Here is a 12,105-nt window from a genome sequence, read left to right as displayed (position 1 = left end):
GCGCCTTACGAACGTAGTCTGAACATAGCATTAGGCTAGCATAACGTTTCTTTCAGCGCCGATATTATTACTCATACATTAGGCAATGAAATCTCATGCGGTGGTTATTAATCTTTTGAACCACTTCATTATCGTAGAATTCAAGTTCGGTGTTCATCTTTGATCACTCGAGCTCGGCACACACGATTCGTGCAAGAAATTAGGGGCTTCTTAGTGGCTCATCGTCCTGCTTGGAAGAGGAAATTTTGAAGCGTCAGCAACCATCAGTCGTATCTTTTGCGGAAGCCCATATATAAGTCGCTCACGCCTATAGTCAAGCTCAACATAGGCGCAAACAAACATCTTAAGCACTAGTTTATCTATCCAGTTTTCTACTGAGGGAGGCCACAAAAGTATTAGTATTGCTTTCCATGAAAGTGTCAAAATTCACACCTAATATCTGAATGTCGAAGTTGTTTTCATTTCTGCTTTCTGCAATTTGTTCTCTTCCATGTTAATGGCAGATTGCTGACCTAAGCCACAGCGTCGTGTCACCGATGTCCTTCCGAGTGGAATACAAGCGGCCCGGGAGCACCACCATGTTCCAGAGGAACGTCCGCTTCCACGTCGACATAAGCATTGTAGGAGACGGGAGCCCCAATGGTGGAGCTTCGCACGACAGCAAGCCTTCAGTATACTGCATCAGCTTCACTCTCATATCGGGTAAGCTTGATGTACCATTTGTGCAACATTTGGCTGCTTGCTAAACAGAAATCAAGGGATTACGCTGCGCTTAAAGGGTATCCTAGCTTGTTTTTCTCACTAGTCCTTATCCTCAAGAGCACGTTGCATTTAATTCAAGTACACCTGCAAGATGATCACCTGTCTCTTTTATCTATTTCCTTTTCATGAAATATAGAATGCCTAGTCACTTTAATATAGCAGTGAGAAGCTCTTCGCTAACGTTGAACAACGCCAGTGATAGAATATGTGAGCTTCAGGAATGCGAAAATTAATAATTGATTACAAAGCCACGTTGATCAATTTATTTCGCACTCTTCTACGGTAAAGTTAGCGCTAATTGCTAACTGCAACAGCAACAGTCAACTGATCCGGACGTATCATAATGTTCCTCAGGATGCTCAACCTGATGAAGTACCTCACTAAGAAGTTCTGCAATAAAATGTTCATTTACAGTCTATTAATCTACGTCACCCCAATCTATACATTCTGCACTCTATAAAACCAGTCATCGAAACAACTTGTCTATGCTTGTCCAAGAAGCTGGGTGGACCCTGAATCCCATAAAGTGAAAAAGTTCCTTTTGTTAAAAAGCCTTTTCCTTGTTTGTCTTGTTGTTTTGTTAGGTTAACAACGCGGCGCCTAAGAGCGATGCCTCGCTTGAATGAAGGATTTGTTATATCGCCTACAGCATGGAAACTTACATAATTGATGCAGCTTTTCAAGTGATATTCAAAAGGTGTCCTGATGCGTCAACAATTATACACCGTCCTTTGTGTGCGATTGGATATTCGAAGCTTGAAAAACTCTGTTCAAGCACTCTTCACTGAGATATTTCAGTGCGATAGCATTTTGTGTTTAGCGTACGTTACCATACACATCTACTCTGACATTAAACAAGGTCGACACTGTTCACATACGGTGATTTCACCACACACAAAAGCGGGGTAACTTCGTCAGGCATCCAGATTTCGTGGGGACATTTGCTGGGCACTTCAGGCCTTTTATTTTCAAATCTCTTTTCTCTTGTCTTGGCACCACGAATAACGTCGACTATCTGATTGGCGGCCAAGGCCATGAAGTGCCTTAAGAAATTGCGCTTTGCTAACTTGTAGGTGGTTGTGATAGAAGGGCATAAATTTCTCGTAGATGAATACATAAGCACTCTTCCATTTAAGTACACTTGCTTGTGGGCCCGGCCTGGGCTTTCCTCCAGGCAGACGTGGTGCTTCCCTCTGTGGGAGGTGATCGATTGTCTTGCCCTAGAGCATCTGCCACGATGCAATTCTCAATTTGCAACTGCCTATGTGTGCGATGATGATAACAATGTACTGACATAGGATGCTGGCTCTCCCGTAATCTAGAGTAGATGTAAGCATGGAACAGCTACCGGCTAAGCAGATTGGTTGGAGTAATTAAGACAATTACTCACAACCATCTCACAACCGTCACAACCTTCTCATAACCATTCGCGGAGCGCTATACGCTGCCAGCCTGGTCACGCAGCGTGGCGCCTTCTCTCGAAGGAGGTGGCGCCAAACTGCACCGTTTTCAGCGATGGTTTACCATCACTGAAAGCGCCACCAGAGAACACGAGGAAAAGTTAAGGAAACAGGGGTGATCGCAAGACGCACTGACAACTTAATGTTTGTTTTTTGATCACGCTGAATAAATGCTGGCTCACAAGCAATAAACCAAAGATACATACAAGGGTAAAGCGAAAAAGCAAGAACTACTGCGTGTTCATGCCAGATCTTTATAGAAAACACACATCCTTTCCAGCAAGCAAAATATGAGGAACAATGACACAAGATTCCCTTAACCTTTTTATCTCTGGAGCTTCAGTACTTCACTAGTCAGCCGATAACCAGATTTGCACAAAACGCTAATTTCTTGCTTTGTTTAGCTTATTGCTTGTCAGCCAGCACTTCTTCTACGCGATCAAAAGATAAACTTTCAATTGTTGATGCACCTTGTGATTTTAGAGGTCTCCTTGCTTGTCCCTCATTTTCTGGCACCGTTTTGACTCGCAGCCTGTTGCACCATCAGTACATAGACGCCAGTCAGAACACGTACGCAAACTCCCTTCCGATTGATACGGCTGCCCATCATGTCTAGTACGACACAGACCATTCCCTTCCTCTTTATTTTTATCACTTCAACCATGGTCAGCCATAAATTACATCGGTGACAATACAGCTGAGGCCATCGGGATTGTGCGAATCGGACCATGAAATTTATTTAAAGATATACACACAGGGAGGGGGGGGGGGGTTACCTGAGCTTGCCGGATCTTAAGCTGCATTATAGTATCGTGGTAGGTGCTTCAAGCGATGCATGATGGCCACCGTTTTATAATAGGGAACATATGTGTCCGATTCTGAGAGGTCATTTGACATGTATAAAAGCGATTAGTTGCGTTCAAAAATAAACGCTTTCTTGTTTCCTCTTTTACTTATTTTTTTTTGGCTCACTGTGGTATCCCGTATCACAGTTTTCAAATGCCTTGCGGACCGAAACGCAGCACCCTGCTACAATTCTCGCTACAACAATTTCTGAGTCGCTTGTCTTGAATTTTTGCCTCCCCCCCCCCCACCACCACCACCAGCACCATGCCACGGTAGCGGCACTTGCCGCTCATTAACGCGCGTTCTTCGCTGCTCAGGTCCAATCCGGAGGTTCAAGCGGATCTGCGAGCACATCCAAGCGCAGATCCTGGGCCGGCGGCCGGGCAGCCACTCGCCGCGCTTCAGCCGGCGGCCGCCCACCTCCGAGCTGAGCGACAGCTCCTCGTGCGGCTCCGAGTCGCTGTCGCCCACCCAGGTCGCGGACGACCTGGCGCACGTGCTCACCGCCACCGGCAGCCAGCCGCCCATGGCGCGCTGCAAGTCCGACCAGGACGCCGCCTGCGACATCTTCGAGCGGGAGGCCAAGGCGGCCGCCGCGGTCGCCGCCGCGGCGTGTCATCGCCGTGCGGTCATGGACGGCACGTCCATCGCCAACGGTCGCCGCCTCAGCTACGACCTCAAAGGTTCCAGGGACAAAGTCTGACGACCCTTCTCCGCGCCCTCGGATGTCGTCGATCGCTAAGAGGAGAGGCGGCAGTATGCACGTTGCCGTGCCCGCACAAGACGAAGTCGCTGGGCGGACTTGACTGACGACGCAAGCGTGCCCGTCGTCGGCGGCATGCAAACAGACGAGTGGCAGCTTTCGTCGCGTCGGGGGAACGTCGTCGGATGCGGCGTCGCAACGCCGCCAGCAAGTGTCGTGCGCGGTGCCCTTAAGATGCGTGTCGCCGCAACGCGCGGACTCGGTTTTTTATCGTTAGCCTTCGCTGGTTGCTTTCGTGCGCCGAATCTCACGCTTGTAACGAGCGGCACGTAAACTGCTCCTAATCTAATTGCGCAGCGTAATCGACAGATCCCTGCAAAACAGTTATTACTGTCGCGTAGGTTTCGTCGTTCTCTTGTAGGGTTTCGAGAGACGATTAAGAAAGCTACGAAAATTTCCCTTCTGGATTCTGGAATAGGTAACCCTTGCCTTACGTGAAGATTTGGAAATCAAGAAACAACACAATGCCAAAACGAAATAGAGATGACGACGCCATTACCTCTAAAGTGGGCAAGGACTCAACTTTTCTACTTCTCTTGACCTTTCCCTGCACAAAAGAGTTCATATTTCTGTGAATACCACGAATCAGCGTCGTATACTGGTGTCGTCGGGGTCACGTTTCTGGTGAAAAGTTGGAAAGCTTGCCGATAAGTTCATTCGCTAAAATGTATCCTTTTCCTCAAAAAAAAAAAGAAAAGAAGATTCGAACACGCTTTTCAAAGAGTGATCTACAAGTCGTCGTCAATTCAGTGTTTCTCTTGAGCGTACGTTCAATAATAATAAAGCGCGATTCGATTGGAGCAAGAATGGGTGCCGTCTTTTACAGGCGATTTGTCAGTTCAGTGCGTGAGGAATGGCTGGCGCATGACGCGTGTGTATCGCGGAGGACGGAAAAAAGAAAAATGATTTCTTCTTAGCTTAGGATTGCTTGATTCCTTTCGCATAACTGCTGATGGCAAGATGACTTGGCGTTCCGGGCGGGCGGCTTTCAGTGACGTCAGCTGCGGCGAAACAGTGACGTTTGTCTTCGCGCGAACTCTGTCTCCCGTTTAGGACATTCACTTACAAAAAAAAGTATATATTTTGGCCTAGCCTTCTTTGATGAGTGACGTGAGTTTTGTTGTAACCTTGTTGTTTCCTTCCAGAGTAAACTGAAGTCGACGACGCCGTAAGCAACGATTCGAGTTTCACTGGACCAGGTCATCGAAGATAACGTGCCGAAATGCGTCAAACACTTCTTTTTTCAATGGAGCATGGACTGTAATGAACTGAATTGAACGTGTTTTCAAGCGTGAATGACACCGGGATGCGAAGCATGGTATATGTGTCCATGGCCGCGTAGAAGTTATGCTAGAATTTTCTTCTAGGTAAACGTATGAGGTTACCATTCCATTTACCGGTTTACCCAGTAAGAATGCCCCTTAGCGCTAGCGGAAAGCAAAAGAGTCATTTCGTTAATAGCAAGCATGGTTTCTAGCTCTGCAGGTAAAATGCGATACCTTAAAGTAGTACACGACTGCTTACAGGCTCAGCGTAGACCTTAAACACTTGCGACATATGAATCGCTCGTGGGCCTGTCCAGAAGATTAATGCCAAAGTTGCGTTTATTTGCAGGCTGCAGAGCCTGTAGGTGCCCTGCTTGGAAATAGTTTCTTCACGGGATCTGCGCAAATATTTCATTAGCTCTTCGCTGCTCGTTCCACTTAACGTCACGTGACGTACTTGTTTTCTGATGCGGTATTTTAGAAGAGCACCGGAGTTGAAGGTTTCCCTCTAAGTATGTCTTAAAAGGTAAAAAAAAAAGTATTGTGGACGTGTGGTCAAAACTTTGTCATTGCAAAATCGAATACCCCTTTCCCCTTAGACGTCGTAAATATTTGAAACATCTTTACCGTTTGGCCTGATGGCAGCGTCAGCTCAAAAACTGCTATCCACATTTGTGAACCATGTATCATGATAACTGTCACTGTGGCTTCAAATGCTTCAAATGCTTCTCGTGCTTCGTAGCGTGTTGCCGCTGTAACTGCGATGCTGACATCATCATGAAAAAGGTGATATATGACGTCATCAAAACGTGAACGCACTTGCTGCACTGATTTTGCTGCAGTTGTGCGGTGTATGTAGTTCGTTAGCAACCTTGGTTTTCAGCTGCTTCTTAGTGGGCCATTACGGTAACCACCAGTGGAGCATATTTTTGTAAGTATAACCTCCAGTACCCAATGATTTCTCGCGTTGAAAGGTGTAGAAAGCTAGAAGCTTTCCTTTATTATACCTAGTCAGTAGCCGTGGGCATCAGGTGAAAGGCATCAGCAACTGAAATGGTAAGCAAGACTGCATGACGATGAGCGAAGATTCACTAACAGTATAACATGAAAGCGGTGCTTCTTCTGTAGAAATATATTGTATTGGTTTTGACTTCTCTTATTCTCGGAAAAGGAGAGAAGATAATTTATTCAAGGAAACGAGTATCTTACGCAGCCTTTTATATCTACACTATAACGTAAGATAAAGCCTAAAGCAAGTGCTCCAGAACTTGGACCCAGATTCACAAACTTCCTTTATGTAAAATTGCTTTAACATTAGCCAGCACGTCAGTACCAATCTATCATGACAGCAACGACAGTGTTCAATTCACCACTCATAATTACCTACGTGAAGTTATGCGAATCTTCCCCAGAATCTCGAAATCTGTGCACGAACATATCTAAGCGAATCAGATGGGTTTCAGGCTTTAGGCACATGAGGACAACGTAAAGTTTCTTAGAACTCGCAATGTTTCTGTTATTTTTATTACAAAGAATCGCCTCCAAAAATAAGAAGGCGGCAACGCGAGCTTTGTACATCTGCCTTTTAGAACGTAGTCAGTATGCGCTTTTATTTATTTAAATATCTGTGTCGGGGCTGACGTTTTAAACTCATTATTGTTGTAATAGTGCCGAAAGTGGCATGTGGAAAGGATCGAGTGAAATAACGGGGTCGGAGGTAACGTTAAGTAAAATTACCTGTTCATTCTTCGTTCCCACGCATGTGAAGTTGTGAGCGCGACAAAGTAATGTGGTCATCTTTGGGTAGGTTAAAGCGACTGGGAAACCAAGAATGAGATGCAGACGTAGCGCCCATACTGAACACCAACCGCTACTACTAACGTATACTTGAGGAAACAGCAATTTGAATTGTTTTTGTATATACGTATATATGCCTCTGTACATATATGTGTACAAAGCTTAGAAAACTGCGACATGGGTTTGGTTATTGTGATGCAGAGGGGCCTTGAAAAGAAAGGCAGTGGAGTTTTGCATTTGTTGGCGTTGTTCTGTTCGTCGCAATCAATGGAGGGCGAAATCCTGCGAGCAGGAAAGTCGGTTTCAGGAACGCGTTTTGAATCTTTGGCGAAAGTACAGTTCGGTGAACAGTGTTATGTTTTGACATTGCTGACAATAGTGTGAATTAGTGTGTGCAATATCTTAAGCAAGAGTAACTCATCCTGTATAAAAGTGTTTCTTCTATACAATGAGGTTTGATGAAGTTATAAGGACACGCGGTTGCCGGATATGCCTTGTTTTTTTTTTCTCCTATAATTATGTTTATTTCATCGCATGATTCAAACGACATAACAGTCAGACGCCTGTTACGTTTTCTTTATGTTCACTACGCTTGTAGTGGTACGAAATTCAGCATAAGATTCCCAGAATGTGAAACTATCTCGAATAGTACGTACTGCCCTCATACACTGAAGCCTCTGTGCTTCGTTTCACGATACCGCGCATATAACAGAGGCCATGCGCAGAAAAGAGCTGTTCGCGCCTCGCTTTTTTGCCTCACGCGTTTTCATGAAAAAGAACAGTCCCGTGCAAGCTAAGTTACCTAACGTAAATAACAAATGGTAGAAATATGTTTATTACGTTTGTTCGTCAAGCTAGTGATCCGACTGAAAATAAATCAAAGCGTGAAAATATTTCATTGTCATGCTAACGAATGATTGGTTACTGTGTTTCTCTGCGACATTCATCTTTCTTATTCATGGCTTTGGTGAAGTCTTAAACGCCAGTGACATTGACTACGACTTACACAAGAGAAAACTTCCATTCAGTTTTCGAAACAAACTGCTAGATTCACGGGCCTAACGAGCCTTTCTCGAAGCAAAAATGGAAAAACAGTACACTACTATTGTCTTGCCTACGACGGCAAAACCTCCGTATTGCCATCATCAAATCAAATTGCTCGCGGGATTGTTACAAAAGTGGGGTCCTTGTGTTTACGTATATTGTATGTGCAATATAAACAGTTTCCACAATGCGTGAATTCGTTTTTTCGACCAATTCCCCTAGAAATGATGTCGCGGTGCTTTCCGAAGCAAAAAAATAACATACCGCCTTGTTCGCTTTGCATTTGGCCTTGGTCGACACTCAAGCCCAATAGAAGTATGGAAGCTCGCCTCTCGCTTGTGAATTAGAGATCTGTGTTCTTTTGTCAATGAAGATGTCCTTGTTTTTTTTTTTTCTTCTAGAAGCCTTAAAAAAAGTATAGATGTAGTCCGTCAACTGCAGCTGTATAACGCATGCGCGTTCATTCTTTGTCAATAATTTCATTTTTCTTGCGAGCGTATTTAGTCGAAAGAGAATGCTGTCTTCTCATATGTGTTGTTGCTCGAAGAAAAAGAAACGAAACATTGCACCGAAGGTTGTATACTAGGTATACGAGTGTTTCTTATTAAACCTGTACATAAAGCTTAGCGTGTCAAATATGTCTTTCGCTTCGCTTTTCAGCGCACCACCGACACGAAGGTGTTTGCTATTTAGCTGATACAACTGCTTTAGGTTTTGTAATGTAAAGTCCCGATTTGTCTGATTAGAAGGCAGCTTAGAAGAACGCAATGTTGGAGTGGAGCTGCCAATGTGGTTGCGCAATGATATTCATGGCTTGTAGAAAAAGTTCTTACGCTAGTAAAGTTTCTGAGAACAAAGCCAGTCCAATAGTGGTGGCGAACATAATATTGGTAAAGGCCCGCCGACCAATCAGAAAAAGTTCTTTCGAAAGCAACCTTTAAAAGTTTGGCCTCAGTTTCAAACTGACTTGGCATGTTGGGGAATCCTTGGTGGCTTCATGCACCAAATGGCTTATCTTTCGGGCCCGAAGGTGATGTCCTTCGGGGCAGAAATTAATTTGCAGGCCTTCTATAGCCTCACTGTTTAAAAAACAATATAGTAAATTCCTTTACCATCGTCTCTTATGTTAACTAAATTAATTTTTCATTGCGTGGTTTGCGATTGTACTATTCAGAATGATGGCATAAACAACATAGAAAGCACAAGGTTGATGCAAGTTACGCCTGGCCGCTACCGGCAAATGTCAATCAAGCAAGCTTTTTTTTTCCTTCTTTTCTTCTGTAAAATTACAAATTCGAAGTTAATGCGAATCTCTTTACGTGGCTTTGATTACTCCTCGTCGCCTTTAATGAAGAGTAAAGAGCAACGCACGCAAAAATCTCTTCATAAGCATATTCACATGCACATAAATTTCTAGAGAAAATGCACATAATAGGAGCCGTGTGAAGTTGACAGACGCACACTTCTGCATACTTGTATACCTACGTAACGTAAAGAACGGGGCGTGGAAATGAAAATGTACACTGGGACATGCAGTCATAAAATACAGTCATAAATAAATAAATGAAACGTCCATAACAATTATTTGTTTAGGGAACGTGTACAAGAACAGGCATTAATACAGTGATCTTAACATCCCGCATGACTATGCTATTTTTATGCGAAGACCTTCAGGGTGAAATTAATCTTTGCAGCTTCTGGGTCGGGCATGCGCCCAAAGTACATTTTAGGGTGAGCGTACGGCGAAATGGCACAATTAGACTTTCCCTCAGCGCACCGTCATCATATCATGAGCAGGCCAGAAAGGGACGTACATCCTCGCCCGAGTGAAGGCGAAGAGCACTGCAGAACTAACAGTGCACCGAACTCCGAATAAAGCGCCACGAGGCAATAAAGCCTATTACATTTATAAAATGTCTGCACGTTTAGTGCTTGTGGAACAGCCAGCTCAATGAAGGCGACAGTAAGAGAAAGAAGTAATGGCAACTAGTGTGAAATCTACACAGACCCACGCAGCGGCACCTAAATGTAGGATCCTTACAAACTTCTTTTTTTTTCTTGCATGAATGTTTGGGTGTCAGCACATTACGCGCGGCATTTACGGTCACTGGGTGCAAATTACGTGGAACCCAGATAAAATAGCTGATGACGACTGCTGCAGTTCCAGTTGGAGGCCTCAGCACAGGAACTCCAAGTTCATTTCTATCTGCGATCCCAGCAAAAGGTAGGCATGAGAAACCACTAGTTCGTAACCATACTGTTTCAGAGATGTGCTGCAATAGTACAGGTCTACTGAGCGCAGGGTCACGTGTTTAATTCGCTGTCTCTTCGGCCATACTATACGGAGGAGGAATGCAAAGAATGCTCCTGTACCATGATGAGGGCGCGCTATTAAGGGATCCCAACTACAGCGTCTCTCAAAGCCCTTTTGTCGCTTAAGGACATTGAATCCCAAGAATTATTTGAATTATTTAAGTAAATAGGTAATGAAGGAATGACTCAATCAATCAATCAATTAATCAATCAAATCTATCTGCGAAGCAAACTTACATGGCTCCATGATAGGATAACAAGTGGGCCCATATTTACGAAAAGATATTGCACTATAGAACTTTTGTAGGAGCAAATGTCGGCTAATAGTGATGGTGGGCATATGATTATCGAAGGCGGCCGGCACTGAAAAACAGGTCTTACGAGTGAAAGACGTCAAAAGTACCGTCCACAATTGGCCTTTTCCCCGCCGATTGTCTTGTTACAACAACAACTTTTATCGTAAGTTTCCATGAATAGCGCTTAATGAGCAGAACTCACATGCATAAGTGTTGTTTTGCGAATACAGACCCTGCCGATATTCGCAAAACAGTCCTTACGGTGAAACATGTGCCGAGGATCAAAAAGATCTTAGGCCTATGTCCAAAGCAGACAATACAAATATGAGTGGAATAGTGGCCCTCCAGAGATTTATAGAATGGAGTAGTATGTATTAATGGAGTAATTGCATAATGAAATTAGTCCGATTGAAGTTATTGGAAATTATTGGTTACAGTTTATATCCTCTAATGTAAGCAGTCTGTGCTTAATTTCACCTTATTTTTTGTTTCTAGTTTAGCTGACTTTATCTTCGAGCGTGTTTTATATTATCACATTGCAGTGACGGTGAAGAACGACGAAGACGTCAAAACTATGAGTTACAAGTTTAACCGACCGGACAGCAGTTTTACAAGTGCACTCCGCTGCCATCTACCCCACATAACATCAGGCTATGCCCTTCCATATCACCCCGTCAAACCACCATTGGTGATGGTTCAACCTTCCGTATGCGTACATGTCTCTGGCATACTAAAGAAATCATTGGTTCCCGTCAGTGGACTACAACAACTTGCTCTCGCGTACATCTGGTCAGAATAGCAGACATATGTTCATGTTTACACAGACGGCTCCGCGTCACCTAAGGCATCGACAGCAGCTGTGGTGATACCAGCGCAACAGATGACTCGAGCTTTCATACTAGACCATAATTCAACATCAACCGCTGCAGAGCTTGTGGCTATTCAGGAAGCGATTCGCCACATTTGCGGGGAAAGACCTCAAGAGTGGTGCATTTTCACGGACTCAAAACCCGCGCTGCAAATTTTGGGATGCTTCCTGCGCCACACCGCATATCAGGTTCTGGCCCTGCAGATCACCGAGATACTTTCATACGCTCAAGAAAAACACCACCGCATAGTGTTCCAATGGATCCCGGGACACTGTGGGCTCAACGGTAATGAGATGGCCGATGCTGCAGCAAGGCGCGCCCTCAGCAATGGCCTGCGAACTGTAGTGCCATTCTCCAGACCGGATATCACATGCCTCCTGTCGGAATTAATGAGGAGTGTGACGAGAAGATACTGGGCCCAGCCAGACGCTCGTCACGTCCGCCTTAAAAGCCTGGATCCCGATATGAAATTTCCCATTCTGCGTGTAATTCCACGCCCTCATACAAGCCTGATACACAGACTGCGATTAGGCGTCGCCTTCACGCGCAAATATTTGCACATTATTGGACGCACAGACTCCCCGGACTGTTCAGTGTGTGACGCTGTAGAGACTATAGAACATGTGCTCGTGGTGTGCCCTGAGTATGCGCGAGAAAGACTGACATTGGCAGATACATTGAGACATTTAC

The 12,105-nt window shown here is 44.6% G+C and overlaps 1 protein-coding gene and 1 long non-coding RNA gene across 3 annotated transcripts in view; one reads left to right on the top strand and one right to left on the bottom strand.

Moving 5' to 3' along the window:
• The window catches only part of sff (sugar-free frosting), a 139,425-nt gene extending 130,884 nt beyond the window's left edge, over positions 1-8,541 (top strand). For both annotated transcript variants that reach the window (XM_065427912.2, XM_065427911.1), the window contains exons 17-18: positions 504-702; positions 3,386-8,541. In XM_065427912.2, the coding sequence (XP_065283984.1) occupies positions 504-702; positions 3,386-3,771 (585 nt within the window). In that variant the 3' untranslated portion in view covers positions 3,772-8,541. The remainder of the gene's footprint in view (positions 1-503; positions 703-3,385) is intronic.
• LOC135898770 (uncharacterized) overlaps positions 1-12,105 on the bottom strand; it is a 114,619-nt gene that overhangs the window by 80,612 nt on the left and 21,902 nt on the right. The window lies entirely within an intron of this gene.

This window comes from Dermacentor albipictus, chromosome 3 (assembly GCF_038994185.2).
Source record: "Dermacentor albipictus isolate Rhodes 1998 colony chromosome 3, USDA_Dalb.pri_finalv2, whole genome shotgun sequence".
In the NCBI taxonomy this organism is placed as follows: domain Eukaryota; kingdom Metazoa; phylum Arthropoda; class Arachnida; order Ixodida; family Ixodidae; genus Dermacentor; species Dermacentor albipictus.
This window is presented reverse-complemented; position numbering and strand designations above follow the sequence as displayed.